Raw genomic sequence first — 24,397 nt, 5'->3', positions numbered from 1 at the left:
AGCGACGACATCACGTACTAATTTGACGTACGACTAGCGCTCCGGTTTCCTGGCGGAGAAGATGGCCGCTCCTGGACCGGGGGAGTATTTTAGCGTCGGAAGCCATGTCTCTTGTCTCACTTGCTTGGGCCAGCGTCTGCAAGGAGAGGTGGTGGCCTTCGACTACCAGTCCAAGATGTTGACTTTGAGTATCCTTTCTCAATTTTAGGATGCCATTGTATCATTGGCCTGTTTGCCTGCAAGGGCATGTGTCAAATAGTGATCCGCGCAGGCGTAATTAGTAGTACCGTAGTTAGCCGAATTGCTTAGCTAGCTTTGTACCCCATGAAAAATTGTAATACAATTCATTAGGTTTGTCCGAGTCGTACGCTCCTGCATCTGTATTACATTTGGTTAATGTTGATGTTTTTTTGCTCTGAGTGCTTAACTATTTTTACATGTGTTGTGATCCATGGTAGAACTGCTGATCCTCGACTAGGATCACTATTTGGCAGAATCCAGTATGGCATGGCATCATGGCAGATTCACTAACTGTAAATGGTATAATTGATATTGGCTAGCGTGACAGTCTTGCTAGATAGTTAACTTAGCTAGCCAACTGATCATCGCAGAGGCTTTTTTAAACAGACCACCTAACTGATTGCATACATATCAATAAAAAATGGCAACACTGAATTTCATTGCACCTCTATGCTAACTAGCAGCTAGGTAGCGCATGTTAGCTAGCTAGATTTAGATAGCCAACATATTACGGGACCATTTGGCGCGGTCTCTATGTTTGATATTTGTAAGTGTCAGTCATCAAATCTAACTATCACGGCATGATTGATTTGTCAAAGTCAGTGACGTTACATATTCTGACAGAAACGGCATAACGCTAGCTAACTTACAAGCTAATCATGTTGGCCGATTATGGTTTTTCAATACACCTTGGCCCAAGTAGCTAGCTGAAAAAGCTATGGATATTTATCTTCTCAATCCACACTCCTCGGGGTGGGCGTGGGACCACCTTGCATGGGCTCCAGTGACAGGTTGTCACATGCGTGCTTCTATTGCTAGCCATTCAACTATATTTTTTCTGCTAGCTATATCAGTCCACTGAGACTGGATCTGTAATTTAGCACCCACAGAGCATTTGAATTGAGTAGGAGAGAACCGGTTGGTGTCAAATAGTGGCAGAGCATAAAGACCCCATCAGGAACAAAGCAAGTAAAAATTTAACCACAGTTGCAATTCATTCCTTTTGGTTAAAGCCATTGTTGTAGTATGTGATTGAATGTTTTGTGGATGAAGAGCTGAATAGAATAGCATCTGTGTTTTGTTTAGATGTCATGATTGAAGTGACCAGTCCACACTGCTGATGAGGGATGTCCAGCATCTTGCCATGTTTCCTGGCAATTTTTACAAGCTATCCAGAGGTGTAGATATACCTTCAGGAGAATGTGTGTATTGTCAGTATTTAGGCCTAGACGTTCAATACTAAGCTAGGTCCTATGTTGTGGAAGGACACACCATCTCTGCATTTAGTGCCTTATGTTGTGCATTCTTTTATTCTGTTCCATTCATGACTCAACCTTCTTTGGGATGCTTGCTGCCATTCATTGCCATGCTACAACTTGTGTATGTTGATCCAGGCTACTACAGGTGGCAGCATTGCCCTTGGTTGTCATTTCAGCTGACTGACAGTACTGCCACTGACTGATAGGCCTGCCCCAACCTTACCTCAGTGTCTTACTACAGCCGCTGGTGGAGTGCCATACGTCTGGCAAGTGAGACTTCCTCAGTCTACCACTCTATTACAGTGAGCTATGGTGTTGATGTTGTCTGATTTATTTTACATTTTAATAGGGATAATAGGGCATCATATTTCAATGTTAAAGATTCTAACGCTGCTGATGGTGATGTCATACTTGCTCAGTCAAATACCTGTAGAGGAGTAGAAGGCGCTCAACCAACGTGAGATGAGGTGCAACCCAAAAAAATCATAAGCGCATTTGGAAGGAATAGGCATGACTCTCACGTGAGCGACATGCCTATTCCTTCCAAATGCTCAGTTGTGCAATTTTCATTTTACACTTACATTTTAGTCATTTAGCAGACAATCTTACCCAGAGCGACTTACAGTTAGTGAATTCATCTTAATAAGATGGCTAGGTGAGACAACCACATACCACAGTCACAGTATGTACATTTTTCCTCAAAGTAGCTATCAGCAGTCAGAGCTAGTAAGAAAAAAGTTGAGTGCGAATGTTAGTTCTAGAAATATGTTTTATTTAATTTTTTATGCATACCTACTCTGCCCAAAGCAATGAACTTAAAATGTCATGACATCTGTATGCGCCTGCACATTATAATTTATACTTGCGCAGGTAGTTTTATAGCAGTATATGGATGTATGCAGTCTGGAACTTTGATATAATGGGGTGTTTTTGTATAGACCTAGAGTGTGAACTCTATATTTATCCATGTCTTGAGATTCTTTGAATGTCACTGATGCTCTAGTCTAGTACACCAACTGTCCTGTGTGCATGTTACTACCTTTACAATTTGTTTACCTTGACTTGAGTTCCTCCCAGAATGTGCTCCCTCCAGTGGGAAGCCAAACCTCAACGACGTCATCCTGATCAATTTAGCCTATGTTTCTGAAGTGGATATAATAAATGACCGCACTGAAACTCTTCCTCCTCTAGCGTCACTGAATGTTAGCAAGGTAGGCCCTCATCTGCTGTCATACTGTAGGTCCCTCAAATTCAGCCAGTTCCACTGCTTTTTTTACATTCTTCCCCACTAATCAAGGACTGATTTAGACCTGGGATACCAGGTTGATGCAATTCATTATCAGGTAGAACAGAACAGTTTTTGTAGTCTGCTAAATGTCTATTTGTGTAGACTATGCTTCAGTCTTCTTAAAGTGCGTATGATTAGTCTATTTGTCTGGAAAACTAAATATTAACTGGCCCAGTGTGGGTTTATTTATGATGATGACATGAGCTACATTTGTCACCCGTCTCAAATAACCACCCATCTGTGTCAGTCATTGTTAAATCTTCCTTGTCAACTTTCTCATCTCACAAGCATTTCGCTACACTCGCATTAACATCTGCTAACCATGTGTATGTGACCAATAAAATTGTATTTGATGTTTCTGGTCAAGGTTGTCAATTGTGTTTTCAATTGAGAGCGAGAGTTGCGTTTCACGCCTATTCCCTTCAAATGCTCTTATAGTTTGTGATTGCACCTCGACGCACGTTGGTTGAGTGCCTTTTACTCCAGATCCCCTCCTAACTTTCTCCTCTCGGCCATCTTCTTCCCAGCTTGCCAATCGGGCACGGTCAGAGAAGGAGGACAAGCTGTCCCAAGCCTATGCAATCAGTGCTGGGGTTTCTGCGGAGGGCCAGCTGCTATTCCAGACTATTCACAAAACGTAAGTGCCTTTTAAAAAAAAAAATTCAATGAACTTGATTAATTCCTGAGGGGCAAAGAATCGGTGGGTGGAATAGGATACGATTAAGAATTACTGGCTAACTAATATGGGCAGTTGATTTGAGGACAAAATTGAAGTAGTAGGGAAAAAATAGTTTATTGATCCATTTTCCTCATTGTACATGGAAATGGGCCTACTGAATTGCCTTTTTTCAGTCATACTGGCTACGTCTAGGCAGGTGACGTTTGAGGTCTTGACCTGATTTGGCTCTTAAGCTTAGTTTAAATTGGCAAGAAGCGGGAACAACAATCTAATCCGACACCTCAGTTTTACCCCGCAATGCAGATGCAGAATTTATACCGGTGTGATTGGTCAACCATAAATAAATACAATTATTACAATTGAGATTTCATGCATTATTTAGAAACATCAGAATAGAACACATTGTTTAAATAGACTTGACTCCTCAGCTCAAGGTCAAGGACTGTTTTACCAGTTAAATGTTTCCAGATGTTAATCTAATGATGTGTTCTGTAGCATCAAAGACTGTAAATGGCAGGAGAAGAACATACTGGTCATGGACGATGTTGTAATTTCGCCACCATACCAGGCTGATAACTGCAAAGGCAAAGAGGGAAGCGCTTTAAGTCATGTACGCAAAATAGTGAGTATCACCTACCTACTACTACTTCATCTGTCATTGTTGTGGAATTATGATACAGTTTAAATGTAATTTGCCCTTTTATTTCTTACAAATAACTTTTGATACAATGGCATATAGAATTGGATCATGCATCAAGTGTTCTTCCCCTGTTGTTCCTCTGTAGGTTGAGAAACATTTTAGAGACGTGGAAAGGCAGAAGTCCGTGCAACGTTCACAAGCACAGCAAACACAGAAGGACACCACTTTATCTTCTTGAGTCAGTACAGGGCAGCGTGGGTCCGGCCAGCCAGGGTAGGCAACACGGCGGGGGACAGGAAGGCTGCACGGCTGGCAGTGTGTCCCCACTGCCGGACAAGGTTGGCATTACTTGCCCTCGGTGTCAGAGACCAGGAAGATACAGCGCTGAGGGGCCCTGGTATTCCAGAAGATCAAACCATTTATGAAAAAGACAACAAAAAAATAAAGAGGAAAAGAGTTAATCTTAAATTAGACTTTATAAATAATTTAAACCATGAAGCAACCATAGTTTCCTTTAACTAACTTCATCATCGTCTCACCACCCCCCCCCCATCCATTCATTGTCCTCCCCATCCACCCTCCTCAATTTCATTTCTTCAGAAAGAGAAAATAGAGCAGTCAGAAAGGCTTGTTAGCTTTATTTTCTGTCATTTCCTTTTTGCTGTATCCATGTTCTACAATTGTCTGTTTTCTGTATTTTAAACAAAATGTGACTTGAACTGCCACACTTTAAAAATACATTTTCTAAAATAAAAGTAACAAAAATCTGACTAATACTGTAATTTGAATCGCTTTTTGCGAGAAAAGGAAACAAATAATTTATTTTCTGTTGGTAGGACTTTAATTTTTGCTATGACTTGGTGTATATGGAACATTGTAGAATATCACAAATTGTCTCTGCAAAAGAATGGTCACTCAATAGTGCAGTAGGCCTAGCCTCGTGAAACCAGACTGACCACTGCGCTCACATTTAATTTCACGTGGAGTGAAACCGGATGTGAGCTATCACGAGATCGGTCTGGTTTCACAAGGCTGCAGTAGGCTACCGTTTAATCATGACTGTATTCAATGTGCATAGTCATACCTGGCAAGCCACCCATTATACACCAACTAAAACATGTTAGTGGCATTGGTGGCATATAAGTAAAATTTTCTATCACATAAATTGTTCAATCATTCCCATTTGCTATAATTTGACAACACTGCAATTAGAATTTCTCTGGTTATTTTCTCTATTTTGGAATAGATTTGATTAGAGAACTGTCCTCACAGAATCCCTTGATTACCTGGACATTCAATTAATTATTCAAATGGGTAAAGGATTATTGTTTCTCTCACGCTGCCCGGTAGTCAAATATTACACGCTGCTGTGCTTGCTGCTTCAGAGAACTCCGGACGGATGATGAACAAAATAAGTGAAGGGAGGCCAAGTTGTCATTCAAATGGACTAATTTACAGGTAATTTTGGTGTCTGTGATGGTAAAGTAGGAAGTGAGAATCTGCAGGTAATGTCATTACATTCCACTGGGTACCTGCTGGTCTAATCTGAAGTCTAATAGTGGAGAAGACCGATTCACGGACTGTGGTGGAGATACGATTGGACTAGGGTACCTTATTTATCCAGGAAGTCCTGTTGAGGTAAGAATAACTCTTTATATTGTATATTTTGATTGCAAAATGTTGATATAGATTTACAGGACTAAGTACTTGTTAATTAATCTATATAAACTTTTTTGTTGGCAAATTACCTATGGACAAAAGTGGTAATCTCATCAATGTTCTGGAAGTCATGGGTTTTATATTGTGGAAAACATTCCTATTTTGGGGATCCACCCAAAACTGACCATATCTGACATTGCATGCTTGATGTTCAATCTAATCAGGAATGTTCAATGTTCACCAACGGCATCAACTGAACTGTACACATGACAATTTTTTCCCCATAACAGCTACAGAGTGTGTATTTTTCCCATTAGAAAAACAGAATCAACAGTATCTTAGACCAACAACATCTTGGGGGAGCCAGGTTGTGAATACCACTTGCAAACAGTGACTGATACATCCTCCAGATTCATAAATGAGACCTCTACATGTACGACACAGTGTATCTACTATACTAGACCTGGGTGACATAATCACTATGCCCGGGGCCAGCAAGATAGTTAGCACTATCCAGAAACCTTGGGACGTCCCTAACCTAATCCTAACATTAACCCATACCTAAACTTAACCCTTACCTTAATGTCAGTTGGGACATCAGAGTCCCTTTTAGACTTCATTTTCAAGATGTCCCCACTAATTCCTGTGCTACGAAGCCTCATACCTGGTGGACTAAGTTTCGTGCCTTCACCCACATCCCTCACGGTGTGGCTGCTGGACCTGAGTAATAAAAAGCTGACTGAGCTAGAGTGACTCCTTCACTGGGTTCTGGTCGCTTCGCATCCTCCTGACCTCACAGAATGATCTGCAGACTCAAATCAAATTGTATTTGTCACGTGCCGAATACAACAGTGAAATGCTTACTTACAAGCCCTTAATCAACAATGCAGTTGTAAGAAAAGGAGAAAAAAAACTGTTAAAGTATTTACTAAAATAAACTGAAGTAAAAAAAAAAAAAAAAAAAAAAAAATGTAATAAAAATAATTATTCCAGATGCTGCACTCCCAGTGGCCGGTGATTTTAATGCAGGAAAACTGAATCCGTTTCACCTAATTTCTACCAGCATGTCACGTGTGCAACTAGAGGTGAAAAACCTTTACTCCATACACAGAAATGCATACAAAGCTATCCCTTGCCCTCCATTTGGCAAATCTGACCATAACAGGACTGGAATATGTTCTGGGATTCATCCGATGGCATTGAAGAGTTTACCACATCAGTCACCAGCTTCATTATTAAGTGCTAAAGTATATAATCGTAAAATGTAAAGTGTTGGTCCCATGTTTCATGAACTGAAATAAAAGATCACAGAAATGTTCCATATCCACAAAAAGCTTATTTCTCTCATTTTGTGCACAAATTTGTTTACATCTCTGTTAGTGAGTATTTTTCCTTTAACAAGATAATCCATCCGCCTGACAGATGTGGCATATCAAGAAGCTGATTAAACAGCATGATCATTACACAGGTGCACCTTGTGGACAATAAAAGGCCACCCTAAAATATGTAGTCTTCTCACACAACACAATGCCACAGATCAGCATGAAGAAAAGACTGGGAAAAAAGGGTGAGGAGGGCGGGGTGCCTTGTAAGAATTCGCTGACGAGTAGGTAAACCACCACTACCCTACGTATTATTGGCCAAGGTGCAATCATTGGAAAACAAAACTGTCCTAAGACTATCCTACCAACGGGACATTAAAAACTGTAATATCTTATGTTTCACCGAGACGTGGCTGAAAGACGACATGGATAATATAGAGCTGGCTGGTTTCTCCGTGCATCGGCAGGACAGAGCAGCTACGTCTGGTAGGACGAGGGGCGGGGGTGTGTATCTATTTGTCAATAGCTGCTGGTGCGCAATGTCTAATATTAAAGAAGTCTCGAGGTATTGCTCGCCTGAGGTAGAATACCTTGTGATAAGCTGTAGACTACACTATCTACCAGGAGAGTTCTCATCTATATTATTCGTAGCTGTCTATTTACCACCACAAGCTGAAAACTGCACTCAACGAGCAGTATAAGGTCATAAGCAAACAAGAAAATGCTCATCCAGAAGTGGCGCTCCTAGTGGCCGGGGACTTTAATGCAGGCAAACTAAAATCTGTTTGACCTCATTTCTGCCAGCATGTCACATGTGCAACCAGAGGAGAAAAAAAACTCTAGACCACCTTTACTGCACACACAGAGATGTGTACAAAGCTCGCCCTCCATTTGGCAGATCTGACCATAATTCTATCCTCCTGATTCCTGCTTTCAAGAAAAAACTAACTAATCCGGACGCTTATAAGAATTCCCGCTATCCCCTCAGCCGAACCATCAAACAAAGCGTAAATACAGGACTAAGATTGAATCCTACTACACCGGCTCTGACACTCATCGGATGTGATAGGGCTTGAAAAATATTACAGACTACAAAGGGAAACCCAGCAACGAGCTGCCCAGTGACGCGAGCCTACCAGACGAGCTAAATGCCTTTTATGCTCCCTTCGAGGCAAGCACAACTAAAGCATGCATGAGAGCAACAGCTGTTCAGGACGACTGTGTGATCACGCTCTCCGGAGCCGATGTGAGCAAGACCTTTAAACAGGTCAACATTCACAAAGCCGTGGGGCCAGACGGATTATCAGGACGTGTACTCAATGCATGCTCGGACCAAATGGCAAGTGTCTTCACTGACATTTTCAACCTCTCCCAGACCGAGTCTGTAATACCTACATGTTTCAAAGTGAAGGTAACCTGTCTAAAATGATTACCGCCCCGTAGCACTCACGTGCTTTGAAAGGCTGGTCATGGCTCACATCAACACCATTATCCCAGAAACCCTAGACCTACTCCAATTCGCACACCGCCCCAACAGATCCACAAATGACGCAATCTCAGTCGGACTCCACACTGCCCTTTCCCACCTGGACAAAAGGACCACCTATGTTAGAATGCTGTTCATTCACTACAGCTCAGCGTTGAACACCATAGTGCCCATAAAGCTCATCACTAAGCTAAGGACCCTGGGACTAAACACCCCCCTCTGCAACTGGAACCTGGGTTCCCTGACGGGCTGCCCCCAGGTGGTAAGGGTAGGCAACAACATCTGCCACGCTGATCCTCAGCACTGGGGCCCCTCAGGGGTACGTGCTTAGTCCCCCTCCTGTATTCCCTGTTCACCCACAACTGTGTGGCCAAGCATGACTCCAACACCATCATTAAGTTTGCTGACGAAACAATGATGAGACAGCCTATAGGGAGGAGGCCAGAGACCTGGCAGTGTGGTGCCAGGACAACAACCTCTCCCTCAACATGATCAAGACAAAGGCACTGAACGTGGACTATAGGAAAAGGAGGGCCGAACAGGCCCCCATTAATCGACGGGGCTGAAGTGGAATGGTCAAGAGTTTCAAGTTCCTTTGTGTCCACATCACCAACAAACTATCATGGTCCAAACACACCAAGACAGTTGTGAAGAGGGCACGACAACACCTTTTACCCCTCAGGAGACAAAGGATTTGGCATGGGACCCCAGATCCTCAAAGTTGTACAGCTGCACCATCGAGAGCATCCTGTCCGGTTGCATCCCCGCCTGGTATGGCAACTGCTCGGCATCTGCCCGTAAGGCGCTACAGATGGTAGTGCGTACTGCCCAGTACATCACTGTGGCCAAGCTTCCTGCCATCCAGGACCTATATACTAGGCAGTGTCAGAGGAAGGTCCAAAAAATGGTCAAAGACTCCAGTCACTCCTGTCATAGAATAGTCTATCTGTTACAGCACGGCAATCGGTACCAGAGCGCCAAGTCTAGGACCAAAAGGCTCCTTAACAGCTTCTATCCCCAAGCCATAAGACTGCTGAAAAATTTATCAAATGACCACCCGGACTATTTACATTGACCCCCCCCCCCCCCCCTTTGTTTTTACTCTGCTACTACTCGCTGTCTATTATCTATACATAGTCACTTTACAAATTACCTCGACTAACCTGTACCCCGCACATTGAGTCGGTACCGGTACACCCTGTATATAGCCTCGTTATGTCATTTTCTTGTTACTTTTACATTTTATTTAAAAAAAATGTACTTTGGTTTATTTAGTAAATATTTTCTTAACTCCATTGTTGGTTAAGGGCTTGTAAGTAAGCATTTCATGGTAAGGTCGACACCTGTTGTATTTGGCGCATGTGACAAATACAATTTGATTTGCTGTCTCAAGTTTTGAGGGAGTGTGAAATTGGCATGCTGACTGCAGTAATGTCCACCAGAGCTGTTGCCAAATAATTGCATGTTCATTTCTCTACCATAAGCAGCCTCCAACGTAGTTCTAGAGAATTTGGCAGTACGTCCAACCAGCCTCACAACCGCGGACCACGTGTAACCACTCCAGCACAGGACCTCCACATCCGGCGTATTCACCTGCGGGATCGTCTGAGACCAGCCACCCGGACAGCACATATCACAAGGATATGTACACCCTTCCTGGAAGCTGAAAATGTCCCATTTCTTCCATGGCCTGCATGCTCACCAGACATGTCATCCATTGAGCATGTTTGGAATGCTCTTGATCAACGTGTGTTCCAGTTCTCTCCAATATCCAGCAACTTCGCACAGCCATTGAAGAGGAGTGGGACAATATTCCACAGGCCACGATCAACAGTCTGACAAACTCTATGCGAGGGAGATATCGCGCTGTATGAGGCAAATGGTGGTCACACCAGATACTGACTGGTTTTTGGATCCACGCCCCTACTTTAAAAATAAAAAGGCATGTGTGACCAACGTGAGTCATTCTTTACCTTTTTTGGACCATTTTATAACATTTTGTCTTATATATTTTCACTTTGTCATATTGTTACCTTTTGTTGAATAATTTCTCATACAGCATATCATTAAGAAAATCTTTATTTTCCAGGCCCTATCATCCCTTTCTTTCCTGGAGAGGTTGGACCTGAGCTACAACCAGCTTCAGTGGCTCCTGCCTGACTTCTCCCACAGCCTGTCCTCTCTTCTGGAGCTCTGCGTAGACCAAAACAGCTGGACGTTCTGGGCATGGAGAAGTTTGAAAACCTCAGGAAACTGCACCTCAGCCACAACCACCTCCTGGATGATGGCGCTCGGGGCCCTGAGGGACCTATCTGCCACCTCAACCTCCAGGTTGATATTTCATGTCATCTTGTTTGTCTTCAGTTCAGAATATGTGCAATTTGATTATTGTGTTGTCCTGAAACAATAAAAAATTAAATATTGAAAAAATATATAACCTGCAGGGGAACCAGGTCCCTGTCCCGAAAGAGGGTTTTCTGACCAGGCAGCAAAGTCTAGCGGTATTAAAACGTGTTATGTGTATATTTTGGCCATTTAGTAAAATCTCTTATAATATATGCCATTTAGCAGACGCTTTTATCCAAGACTTAATCATGTGTGCATACATTTTACGTATGGGTGATCTCAGGAATCGAACCCACTATCCTGGCGTTACAAGCACCAAGCTCTACCAACTGAGCTTCAAATGACCTTATCCAGCTAAAACAAAATAATAAAATAAATGATTTAAAGGGAAACTTCACCGCTAGACACTTTGGAGTGTTTTTCTAGTCTCCCTACATAATTATGAGTGATGAGAGGGTGTTTCAGACATAATTATGAGTGATGAGAGGGTGTTTCAGACATAATTCTGCACTATAGCTGTATTTTTTTATTTTCGCCCTGGGAGAGTTCAACCAATTGGCTATTTGATTGAGCCTGCTGTCTGATCTAAAAATGAATGGTGTCATATTTTAGAGCAATTATTGTGTTTTGCTGATTGCACGATCACATCACGCTAACAGCAAGTAGATATGGTTGGCCTTGATCAATAGAGCCATTTTTTATATTTCTTTTAATTTTGCCTTTATTTAACCAGGTAAGCTAGTTGAGAACAAGTTCTCATTTACAACTGCGACCTGGCCAAGATAAAGCAAAGCAGTGCGACAGAAACAACATAGAGTTACACATGGAATAAACAAGCGTACAGTCAATAACACAATAGAAAAAAAGAGTCTATATACAGTGTGTGCAAATGGCATGAGGTGGTAAGGCAATAAATAGGCCATAGTAGCAAAGTAATGACAATTTAGCAGATTAACACTGGAGTGATAGATGAGCAGATGATGGTGTGTAAGTAGTGATACTGGTGTGCAAAAGAGCAGCAAAGTAAATAAAAACAATATAGGGATGAGGTAGGTAGATCGGATGGGCAATTCACAGATGGAATATGTACAACTGCAGCGATCGGTTAGCTGCTCAGATAGCTGATGTTTAAAGTTAGTGAGGGAAATGTAAGTCTCCAGCTTCAGCAATTTTTGCAATTCGTTCCAGTCACTGGCAGCAGAGAACTGGAAGGAAAGGCGGCCAAAGGAGGTGTTGGCTTTGGGGATGACCAGTGAGATATACCTGCTGGAGCGCGTGCTACAGGTGGGTGTTATCTCGTGACCAGTGAGCTGAGATAAGGCGGAGCTTTACCTAGCATACTCTTGTAGATGACCTGGAGCCAGTGGGTCTGGCGACGAATATGTAGTGAGGGCCAGCCGACTAGAGCATACAGGTCGCAGTGGTGGGTGGTATAAGGCGCTTTGGTAACAAAACGGATGGCACTGTGATAGACTACATCCAATTTGCTGAGTAGAGTATTGGAAGCTATTTTGTAGATGACATCGCCGAAGTCGAGGATTGGTCCGTAAAACAGTCCGTTTTACTAGGGTAAGTTTTGCGGCGTGAGTGAAGGAGGCTTTGTTGCGAAATAGAAAGCCGATTCTAGATTTGATTTTGGATTGGAGATGTTTGATATGAGTCTGGAAGGAGAGTTTACGGTCTAGCCAGACACCTAGGTATTTGTAGTTGTCCACATATTCTAGGTCAGAACCGTCCAGAGTAGTGATGCTAGTCGGGCAGGCAGGTGCGGGCAGCGAACGGTTGAAAAGCATGCATTTAGTTTTACTAGCGTTTAAGAGCAGTTGGAGGTCACGGAAGGAGTGTTGTATGGCATTGAAGCTCGTTTGGAGGTTAGTTAACATAGTGTCCAAAGAAGGGCCAGATGTATACAGAATGGTGTCTTCTGCATAGAGGTGGATCAGGGAATCACCCGCAGCAACAGCGACATCGTTGATATATACAGAGAAAAGAGTCGGCCCGAGAATTGAATCCTGTGGTACCCCCATAGAGACTGCCAGAGGTCCGGACAACAGGCCCTCCGACTTGACACACTGAACTCTGTCTGCGAAGTAGTTGGTGAACCAGGCGAGGCAGTTATTTGAGAAACCAAGGCTATTGAGTCTGCCGATAAGAATGCAGTGATTGACAGAGTCGAAAGCCTTGGCCAGGTCGATGAAGACGGCTGCACAGTACTGTCTTTTATCGATGGCGGTTATGATATTGTTTAGTACCTTGAGCGTGGCTGAGGTGCACCCATGACCAGCTCGGAAACCGGATTGCACAGTGGAGAAGGTAGGGTGGGATTCGAAATGGTCAGTGATCTGTTTATTAACTTGGCTTTCAAAGTCTTTAGAAAGGCAGGGCAGGATGGATATAGGTCTATAACAGTTTGGGTCCATTGGATTTAACAATATTCCTATCTGCCAGGACATTGCAGGATATCTTGGTTGACTCATTTCCCTGGCTTTGTAAAGACTACATACAGCCTGACGGGAGCCATATTTCCAAGTTCCCACCCTTGAAGGCAGGTTTTTCAAAATGGGGGCAGTACTAGTTTACAGGTTCACAGGAGCTATATTACCATGCACTCACTGTCTATCCGAGATGGCTAAATAAATAGCTACAATGGCTGCTTCTGATGATTCCTCTTTCCAAGAAGAGCTGGATGACACATTTTATTTTTGATGTTCTGTTACATAGGAACATACAGCCGGAATAGACTTTAGAGGAGTTGAGACAGCGAGAAAAATAATTGCAAAACCAGCAAGCAGCGGCGGCAGCCTAGACCAGCTGGACCAGGACTCAGGAGGATAAATGAAAAACGAGTAAGTTGTTTTGTGGTCGGTAGCTAGCTAGCAATATAAGCTCTCTTTTTAAACAAGTCACTGTGACACTGGCAGTGTTGTTCAGTACAGTAACATTTGGTGATTGATTCGGCCATAACGGGGCTTGCTAGTACCACTACCAGCCAAGATAACCAAGTTTGCTATACCTAAAATGTACTGTAGTCTAACGGTATAGCTAACTAGGCTCAGTGCCTCTTAGAAGAAAAGCTGTAGAATTGTTTTGATGATGATGGGGGAGAGTAAAGGAATGACTTTGGCTTTGACTCATATTAGTCTTGGAATAACTATACTTGTGCGGTGTAACTAGCTAACTAACATGTGTCTGTGAGATGTCTCATACAGTGCATTCGTTAGCCTTATTCTAAAATTGATTCAATAGTTTTTTCCCCCAACCCTCATCAATCTTCACACAATACCTCATAATAACAAAGCAAAAATAGGTAATTGTTTTTGCAAATGTATAAAAATAAACTGATATCACATTTACATAAGTATTCAGATCCTTTACTCAGTACTTTATTGAAGCACCTTTGGCAGCGATTACAGCCTTGAGTCTTCTTTGGTATGACGGTACAAGCTTGCCACTCCTGTATTTGGGGAGTTTCACCCATTCTTCTCTGCAGATCCTCTCAAGCTCTGTCAGGTTGGATGGGGAGCGTCGCTGCACAGCTATTTTCAGGTCTCTCCAGAGATGTTTGATCGGGTTCAAGTCCAGGCTCTGGCTGGGCCACTCAAGAACATTCAGAGACTTGTCCCAAAGCCACTCCTGCGTTGTCTTGGCTGTGTGCTTAAGGTTGTTGTCCTGTTGGAAGGTGAACCTTGGCCCTAGTCTGAGGTCCTGAGTGCTCTGGAGCAGGTTTTCTTCAAGGATCTCTCTGTACTTCGCTCCATTCATCTTTCCCTCGACCCTGACTAGTCTCCCTGTCCCTACCGCTGAGAAGTGGCTTCCGTGAGGGCACTCTACCATAAAGGCCTGATTGGTGGAGTGCTGCAGAGATGGCTGTCCTTCTGGAAGGTTCTCCCATCTCCACAGAGGAACTCTGGAGCAATGTCAGAGTGACCATCGGGTTCTTGGTCACCTCCCTGACCAAGGCCCTTCTCCCCCGATTGCTCAGATTGGCCAGGCGGCCAGCTCTAAAAAGAGTCTTGGTGGTTCCAAACTTCTTCCATTTAAAAATGATGGAGGCCACTGGGTTCTTGGGGACCTTCAATGCTGCAATTTTTGGTACCCATCCACCGATCTGTGCCTCGACACAATCCCGTCTCGGAGTTCTACAGACAATTCCTTCGACCTCATGGCTTGGTTTTTGCCCTGACATGCACTGTCAACTGTGGGAGCTTATAGACAGGTGTGTGCCTTTCCAAATCATGTCCAATCAATTGATTTTACCACAGGTTGTAGAATTGTCCACAGGTCCAATCAAGTTGTAGAAACATCTCAAGGATGATCAATGGAAACAGGATGCACCTGAGCTCAATTTCGAGCAATGCTTATATAAATAAGGTATTTATTTTTATTTTTAATACATTTGCAATAAATAAATCGTCATTATGGGGTATTGTGTAGATGAATGAGGAAAAAATGTATTGAATACATTTTAGAATGACATGCTGACCAGACCGCTTGCGATCCGGACACGCAGGTTAAAATATCAAGATGAACTCAAACAACTATTATTTGAGGACAGGTCGAAAAAGCAAACATTTATGGCAATTTAGGGTTGTTATTTTACCTGGAATGCACAAGGTCCTCTACTCCAACAATTAATCCACAGATAAAAGGGTAAATAGAGTTTGTTTCTAGTAATCTTTCCTCCTTCAGGCTTCTTCTTCTTCTTTGGACTTTATATGGCGGTTGGCCACCAACTTTAAGGTGCATTCCCACCACCAACTGGACTGGAGTGTGGACCTCAGTTCATCTTTCAATCACTAACGTGGGTATATGCTCCTAAAAAACAATGAGACACAAGTAGAACCAAGTTCGCTGGCCATGGCAGAACACTTACATTCCTGTCTTGCAGGAAATCACGCACAGAACGAGCAGTATGGCTGGTGGCATTGTCATGCTGGAGGGTCATGTCAGGATGAGCCTGCAGGAAGGTTACCACATGAGAGAGGAGGATGTCGTCCCTGTAACGCACAGCATTGAGATTGCCTGCAATAACAACAAGCTCAGTCCGATGATGCTGTGACACACCGCCCCAGACCATGACGGACCCTCCACCTCCAAATCAATCCCGCTCCAGAGTACAAGGCCTCGGTGTAACGCTCATTCCTTCGAAGACAAACGCAAATCTGAAACAGACATCTGTTTCAGACATCTGTTTTGTCTCCCCTGGTGAGACAAAACCATGACTCATTAGTGAAGAGCACTTTTTGCCAGTCCTGTCTGGTCCAGCGATGGTGGGTTTGTGCCCATAGGTGACATTGTTGCCGGTGATGTCTGGTGAGGACCTGCCTTACAACAGGCCTACAAGCCCTCAGTCCAGCCTCTCTCAGCCTATTGCGGACAGTCTGAGCACTGATGGACGGATTGTGCGTTCCTGGTGTAACTTAGTTGTTGTTGCCATCGATCCTGTGCACGTGGTGTTACACGTGGTCTGCCACTGCGAGGACGATCAGCTGCCCGTCCTGTCTCCCTGTAGCGCTGTCTTAGGCATCTCACAGTACGGACATTGAAATGTATTGCCCTGACCACATCTGCAGTCCTCATGCCTCCTTGCAGCATGCCTAAGGCACGTTCACGCAGATGAGCAGGGACCCTGGGACCCTGGGCATCTTTCTTTAGTGTCCTAAATTTTTATAACTGTGACCTTAATTGCCTACTGTCTGTAAGCTGTTAGTGTCTTAACGACCGTTCTGCATGTTCATTAATTGTTTATGGTTCATTGAACAAGCATGGAAAACAGTGTTTAAACCCTTTACAATGAAGATCTGTTTAGTTATTTGTATTTTTACGAATTATCTTTGAAAGACAGGGTCCTGAAAAGGGGCCGTTTCTTTTTTTGCAGAGTTTACTTATGTATTAGTTAGTCAGGGTAAGGTCAATCAATGAGGAGTTTGCCAGTTTTTTAAATTTATTTTTTTAACATCAAAGTGAAATTTCACCCTGGCTCTGCCACGGCATATAGTCATTACTATAGTAACAACATTACGTTTTTGTCATCAACATCAAAATGATCAAAACCACAAGCTAGAATGAGAGCATTTTCCTTTCACTGGCTGTATCGGGAAGGTTCGACTTCCTGTGTATTCGTCTGCTCATAGTGAACCACAAGTCCAGCATTCATAGCGAATGCAGATACTGCCCGCTAGGTAGATGGAGCGTGCCCATAAACTTGGATAACTGTTTAGCTACTTCGAACAACCAACACACAGTAATCTCAGAACTTCTCTAGGCAAGATTTTCTTGAAAATGTTTGTTTTTCACTAACGTTTTTCATCATGCCTGTGTGGTGTTCTGTGTCTGGCTGTGCTAATTACAAACAAGTGCAAGTCATCTTTCACTGTTCTACTGACCAGAGATTTACCCCGATGCTGCCAGTGGCTTGCGGCTCTCAAGAATGATGCTTAAGGTGGTGACCAAAGATTATCAGAGGGATTTTCAGGCTGAACTGATGGGGAATCCATTTCGACTACAGTTGAGAAGTGATGCAATACCTTAATTTTCCCCCTTCAAAACAAAACAGAAGATTGTCGATTAGATGTATCGCAACTTTAGCTAGCATGCTAGCCTAGTTGGACTAACATTACAGTCCTGTATTGAACTTTGAAAGCCATCAGCTAAATCGTATAGCTAGCTCGCCATCTTTTGGATACATACTGTCAATTTTGCCTATGCCATGGTAGTCACAGACTGGTACCTTCAGCAGAGTAAACATGTTTGTTTGTTATATCTTTGACTAACATTAGCGAACATAAGCTAGCTAATGTTAGCAAATAAGAGTAGCTCAATCTGATAGCCATCTATTCCACACTTGTCTGGAAAACAATCCGTTAGCTAAATCAACAATTCCATTTAGTAACTCTCTCTCTGTGTGTTGGTAGCAATGATTGTTACGTTCCCCAGTTTCTGTGTTGTAGTTTGTTTATTTGTGAGTGTGTTTCAGGACATGGCTTCCTGAAATTCTCCCCAAGCAGCGATGATTGCTGAGAGGAGGCTGATGTTGTTCTCAGAGGGAGATGATTAGTATGTCCTTTGTTTTCGTTGTTGCGCAGAGGTATAATTTGTTGCCAGTATTTTGTGGCCGGTCCTACTAAGGTATGTCTATGACAAAAGGACTGTGTTTTTGATTGTGAAATTGTTTGTAATATTCTGTTTCATTTGTTCCCAGGGGGGAAGGGGAAGGCACCTAGCGAGTGCTTAGGAAAGAGGCCCGCGGGCATACATAACCTGTAGTATTCACTGTCTATGCACACTAGGTAAGACCTGGGCGGACCACCCCCTGTATTTTGGTTAGTGCACCAGGTGGTGCAAGTTAGGTGAGTAGGCAGGTAAGGTAGGAGAGGGGGCTTTGACATTTACATTCTTTTCTTTGGTTCCGTCCAGCTCCTTTTCCCCATATTACCGTGTGAAGGAATAAATTCCTAGTAAACGGTAAATTCTTTGCCTTTTGTCATCCTTACTCGCACCTACGGTCCCATACCTCTTTCGTACCACAGGGAGTTGAGTTGTAGCAGGGTGTTGCGTTCTCTCTTCCTAGAGGCGTGCGTAATGTAATGGGGGCTCATCCGGGATTCCATTAAACCCACCGGACCCTGCTGCTCTGAGCTCTCTGTGGTTAGTGATTGAGGTGTGATGGTAGGTTGTGAGTTGGATGACTTGTTTAGTTTGCGTATATTCCAAAAGCTGCAGTGTACAAAATGGCTGCCATCTCCAAGTTTATCGAAGCGCCCTCTGTTGATCGTTTGGTGGAGTTGCGGAAAATAGACATTTTTGCTATAGCTGACCATTATGTACTCTCCATACCTGAGAAAGCCCTAAAGGCTGAGCTTTTGGTGCTAGTCAGGGAGGGTTAAATGAGAGGAGACAGGTAGACCTTCCGATGCCAAGTCGGATGACAGGGCGGAGGAAGAGGTTGCTCGTACCCCCTTTACATTGCCCCGATTTGACCCTTTATCTTCTGCTTCGGGTCGTTCAGACGGGACCGCTAGGCTGAAGGTGAGGCTGGCTTGTTTAGAAATGCAGCAAAAAGATACAGAGACCGATGAATTTTGATCTTGAAATTAGGAAAATAGAAGCCGACAAGGTGAGGATCCGACAACTGGAGATACACTGGTTCCAGTGCGACTCCACAACCTGCTCATCATCAAGCCCACTTCAACGTGAGTAAAAATATAGCTCTAGTCCCTCCTTTTCGAGAGTCAGAAGTTGATTCCTATTTCTCTGCATTGGCCACTCGAGGTCTGGCCGCTCCTGTTACAATGTAAATTGTCTGGGAAAGCCCAGGAAGTAGTAGCTGCTCACTCCCTGGAAGATAGTTTACACTATGATACAGTTAAAACTACCGTGTTGCGGGCTTATGAGTTGGTGCCTGAAGCTTATAGGCAGCGCTTCCAAAAACCACAAAAAAACATCTCACCGTACTTTTGAGTTTGCTAGGGACAAAGAGTCTCTGTTTAATCGCTGGTGCTGATATTTGCGAGTTGATTCTGTTGGAGGATTTTAAAAGCAAACTCCCTGATAGAATTGTAGTTCATCTAAATGAACAGAAAGTGGCGACATTGGCCCAGGCAGCAGTGTTGGCAGATGAGTACGCTTTGACACACAAGACTGTCTTTGGTGCGCCTCGTTTTGAAGGCCGAACGATTACGTCATCAGTGCCTCGTTCAGGTGGCTTTTCCTCTGACCACCCTAAGCCTTTTCATGAAATCCGTTAATGTTTTTACTGTCACCAAAAGGGTCACGTGATTGCGGACTGCCTGGTTTTGAACAATATACCGAAACAGTCCCAGTCACCGTCCCCAAAAATAAAGAGTTTGGGTTTAGTCAAGTCTTTGGCTCGTCCGTTGGCCTGAGTTATTGATTCAGCGTTTGAGAAACCGGATCCTGTCTATGCTCCGTTTATCTCTGCCGGTTGTGTTTCCTTAACTGGAGAACAAGCTGATCAAAAGCCTATACAAATCTTATGAGACACCGGGGCGGCGCAGTCAGAAATCGTTACTGATGCTTTACCCTGGTCTCCTGAAACGTATTGTGGCTCGCATGTCATATTACAGGTGATAGAGACAAAAACCGTACCTGTACCATTACACTGGGTCCACTTAGTGTCAGACTTGGTATCAGGACGTTTCCGTGTTGGTGTAGTGTCTACACTGCCAGTAAAAGGAGTCACATTGCTACTAGGGAATGATATTGCTGGTGGTAATGTCACTCCATGTGTTAGAGGTAGTCGACAACCCAGAAATCAGAACTACAGATGAGAAATTGGTTCAAGCATTTCCCCATGTTTTTCCTGCTTGTGTGTTAACGATGGCACAATCTCGCAAGCTAGGAGATGTGGTGGATTTGGCTAGTTCCATTTTTGAGAATGTTGAGGTAGAAGACAATGCACCGAGTATTTCTTCTGCAAGGCCGACAGTTTTTATTCCTGTAAAAACTAAGGCAGGGGAAAGCGAAATCGCGCCCCAATTACATGATATTCTTTTGTCTGTCACCCCTGAGAAAGTGATTTAATGTCAACAAGGAGACACCAGTCTTCAAGTGTTTTGCTTTGATAATTTCCATTGAGGAAGCTAAAACTAGAGAGACCGCCTACTTTATGGAAGCAGGAGTTTTGATGCGTAAATTGGCAGCTCATGACACCGTTAGTGACGAGTGAAGTGTGTCAAGTGGTTGTTCCTACACCGTTCCGACAGCAGGTGCTGTCACTCGCCCATGACCAGGCGTTGTCCGGACATTTGGGGATCACGAAGACTTATAACCGGGTCCTTCGTCAATTTTTTGGGGGGCCAGGTTTGAAGTCTGTGGTCCAATTTTGTAAAACATGTCACGTATGTCAACTCACTGGGAAAGCGAATCAAACAGTTCCTTGTGCGCCGCTCTGCCCGATTCCTGTGGTGGGGGAATCGTTTGAAAGAGTGTTAATTGATTGTGTAGGTCCATTACCGAAAACCAGGTCAGGTAACCAGTTCCTACTAACAATAATGTGCAGTGCTACTCAATACCCAGAGGCTATTCCTCTCCGTAGTATAACGGCTAAGACTGTGGTGAAGGCACTAGTGAAGTTCTTCTCTACGTTTGGACTCCCTAAAGTAATCCAAACTGATCAGGGATCCAACTTTATGTCCAAACTGTTTTCAAATGTGTTAAAGACATTGTGTATTTTCCATCAGGTCTCCAGTCCGTATCATCCAGAGAGTCAAGGGGCTCTCGAACGCTGGCATCAGACGCTGAAGGCAATGCTACGCAAGTATTGCATGGATACCAGTACCGATTGGGATGAGGGGGTGCCCTTTGTCTTATTTGTCATAATGCAACTTCATGCGTTTGAGACGAGAGACTTTTGGGCTAACGCACATGCGGCGTGCAGCTTACTGACATAATCTAACACATTTTTAGGGGTGCTACTGGGTGTAGGAGATAAGTTATGCTCCTTCAAAACTTTCAGCGGACCCCTTGGGGTGTATCCAAACAAGGTCAGCAGGGCTGAACCCTAAGGACTCTTGTATTGTTTCCCTAATAGCAAAAAGGCTGTTGGCCGTTCTGTTGCACCAGGGGATCAAGTTGTAGTTTTGTTGCCAATCCCTGGCTCATCTCTGTCGGCACGTTTTTCTGGACCATATCTGGTGGAAAAGAAACTCAGTGACACCAATTATGTGATAAAGACCCCAGATCGAAGGCGTTCTTCCTGTGTGTCATGAAAACATATTATGTGCGTGATTCTCCCAACAGTTCCTCAGCTAAGCCGGTCCAGCCTGGCTGGGACCTAGAGGAGGATAAGGAGGACGGGTTGGAGTTACACCATACGTTACAGCAGTGTGAACGCTTATGTAATTCAGAGATGCTGAAGTTACCCTCTCAAATGGAACATTTGGATAACGATCCAACTAAGGATCTTATCCTATTGATAAACAGTTTTCTCAATGTGTTTCAGGACGTTCCAAGTCTTACATCCATCTTGGAACATGATGTGGGGAACGCTGCTCCTATACGTCAGCATCTGTACTGGGTTAATGCAAAGAAAATGGAGGTAATGAAAAGTGAGGTAGCTTATTTAATACAGAATGACATGGCAAAACCCAGTAACAGCTCCTGGAGTTCCCCGTGTATTCTTGTTCCTAAGCCTGATGGTACGTCCCGCTTATGTACGGACTATCGTCGCTTAAATGCAGTTACAAAGTTTGATTATTTTCCTCTACCTCGCTTAGATGACTGCATTGATAGAATTGGCTCTGCTGCTTACGTAGTAAGTTATATTTGCTAAAAGGTTATTGGCAGGTGCCTCTGACCTCTCGAGCTTCGGACATCTCAGCTTTCGTTACGCCTGATAACTTCGTACAATACACTGTAATGCCCTTTGGAATGTGTAATGCACCTGCTACTTTTCAGCGCCTAGTTAACATTGTGTTTGCAGATGTGCCAAATTGTACTGCTTACCTTGACGATGTGGTGATTCATTCGTCTACTTGGTCTGATCATCTCTCCACTTTGAAAAGTGTGTTTCAGCGGTTGGAGAATGCTTCTTTAACCTCCCTGGGATATGTGGGACGCTAGCGTCCCAACTGGCCAACATCCAGTGAAAATGCAGAGCGCCAAATTCAAATAAATGACTATAAAAATTTAACTTTCATGAAATCACACATTCAATATACCAAATTAAAGCTACACTTGTTGTGAATCCAGCCAACGTGTCAGATTTCAAAAATACTTTACGGCGAAAGCAAACGATCCTATCTGATAGCACCACAGTAAACTAACACAGACCATCATATTTCAACCCTCCAGGCACGACACAAAACGCAGAAATAAAGATATAATTCATGCCTTACCTTAGACGAGCTTCTTCTGTTGGCACTCCAATATGTCCCATAAACATCACAAATGGTCCTTTTGTCCGATTAATTCCGTCGATAAATGTCCATTTATTTGGCGCGTTTGATCCAGAAAAACACCGGTTCCAACTTGCGCAACGTGACTACAAAATATCTCAAAAGTTACCTGTAAGCTTTGTCCAAACATTTCAAACTACTTTTGTAATACAACTTTAGGTATTTTTTTAACGTAAATAATTGATAAAATTGAAGACGGGATGATCTGTGTTCAATACCGGAGGAAAACAAAGTGTAGCTAGCTTTCAGGTCATGCGCCTCTAACAAAGAGTACACTTCCCTCGAGCGTCATTCTGAACATGGCTACTTCATTTCTCAAAGGGAAAAACCTCAACCAATTTCTAAAGACTGACATCCAGTGGAAGCGATAGGAACTGCAAGAAGGTCCCTTAGAAATCTGGGTTCCCAATGAAAATCCATTAGAGTGACAACAACAAAAATGGTTTGAATGGTTTGTCCTCGGGGTTTCGCATGCCAAATAAGTTCTGTTATAGTCACAGACATGATTCAAACAATTTTAGAAACTTCAGTGTTCTCTATCCAACTCTACTAATAATATGCATATCTTAGCGTCCGGACATGAGTAGCAGGCAGTTTAATTTGGGCACGCTTTTCATCCAAAATTCCAAATGCTGCCCCCTATCCTAGAGAAGTTAACCCTCAATTTGGCCAAGTGTGAGTTTGGGAAGGCTACTGTGACTTACTTGGGGAAACAAGTGGGACAAGGTCAAGTGCGCCTAGTATCTGGCAAAGTGGAAGCAATTGTTGCTTTTCCTCCCACGACTCGCCGCCAGTTGCGCAGATTCCTGGGGATGGTAGGGTACATTCTGTAAGAATTTCTCGACGGTAGTAGCTCCCCTTTCATCTCAGCTTAGTCCCAAGGTACCATTTTAAGTGGTCCCAGGACTGTAACTATGCTTTTGAATCCGCTAAAGTGCTACTTTGTAGTACCCCAGTGCTTGCCGCCCCCAACTTCGACAAACCTTTTAAGTTGGAGGTAGAAGCTAGTATAGTGGGGGTGGGTGCGGTTCTCTTACAGGAAGATGAAGATGGAGTGGATCGGCCCGTCAGTTTCTTCTCCCGTAAGTTCAACTTGTGTCAGTCAAGGTACTCCACCATTGAACAAGAGACGCTGGCTTTAATGCTAGCCTTACAGTTCTTTGAGGTATATGTGGGCTCCAGTGCCTTGCCTATACTGGTCTTCACAGACCATAATCCTTTAGTGTTTTTGAAGCAACTGTACAATCAGAACCACCGCCTTATGCGGTGGGCTCTGATTGTACAAGGATATAATGTACAGATAGCCTATGTGAAGGGCTCGGCGAATGTGGTTGCCGACGCTCTATCACGGGTTTAGTAACTGGGGACGCGTTTATTTTTTTATTGCAAACTGTTTGCATATTTTGTGGTGGGCGTGTTACGTTCCCCAGTTTCTGTGTTGTAGTTTGTATTTGTGAGTGTGTTTCAGGAAATGGCTTCCTGAAATTCTCCCCAAGCAGCTGATTGGTCAGCCCCATTGATGATTGGAGAGCTGACCCCGCCCCCTCGTCAGGACGCAGC

General features: G+C 43.6%; 1 protein-coding gene across 1 annotated transcript; it reads left to right on the top strand.

Moving 5' to 3' along the window:
- The first annotated feature begins 18 nt into the window (after window positions 1-18).
- On the top strand, window positions 19-4,876 carry lsm12b (LSM12 homolog b). The gene is made up of 5 exons (XM_038975050.1): window positions 19-188; window positions 2,577-2,710; window positions 3,315-3,424; window positions 3,962-4,088; window positions 4,252-4,876. Exons 1-5 carry the CDS (start codon window positions 62-64, stop codon window positions 4,342-4,344), a joined length of 591 nt encoding a protein of 196 aa, XP_038830978.1. The 5' UTR covers window positions 19-61; the 3' UTR covers window positions 4,345-4,876.
- The last annotated feature ends 19,521 nt before the right edge of the window (window positions 4,877-24,397 follow it).

Source organism: Salvelinus namaycush, chromosome 35, assembly GCF_016432855.1.
Source record: "Salvelinus namaycush isolate Seneca chromosome 35, SaNama_1.0, whole genome shotgun sequence".
NCBI lineage: Eukaryota > Metazoa > Chordata > Actinopteri > Salmoniformes > Salmonidae > Salvelinus > Salvelinus namaycush.
The sequence above is the reverse complement of the archived record's forward strand: the minus strand, read 5'-3'. Positions and strand labels throughout refer to the sequence as shown.

What these genes read in the sequence shown, in the direction of transcription:
- lsm12b (XM_038975050.1), top strand. Translation starts at nt 62, where the DNA reads ATGGCCGCTCCTGGACCGGGGGAGTATTTTAGCGTCGGAAGCCATGTC. An exon ending in CGTCACTGAATGTTAGCAAG is followed by an intron (nt 2,711 to 3,314) that starts GTAGGCCCTCAT and finishes TCTTCTTCCCAG; the next exon opens with CTTGCCAATCGGGCACGGTC. An exon ending in TTCCAGACTATTCACAAAAC is followed by an intron (nt 3,425 to 3,961) that starts GTAAGTGCCTTT and finishes TGTGTTCTGTAG; the next exon opens with CATCAAAGACTGTAAATGGC.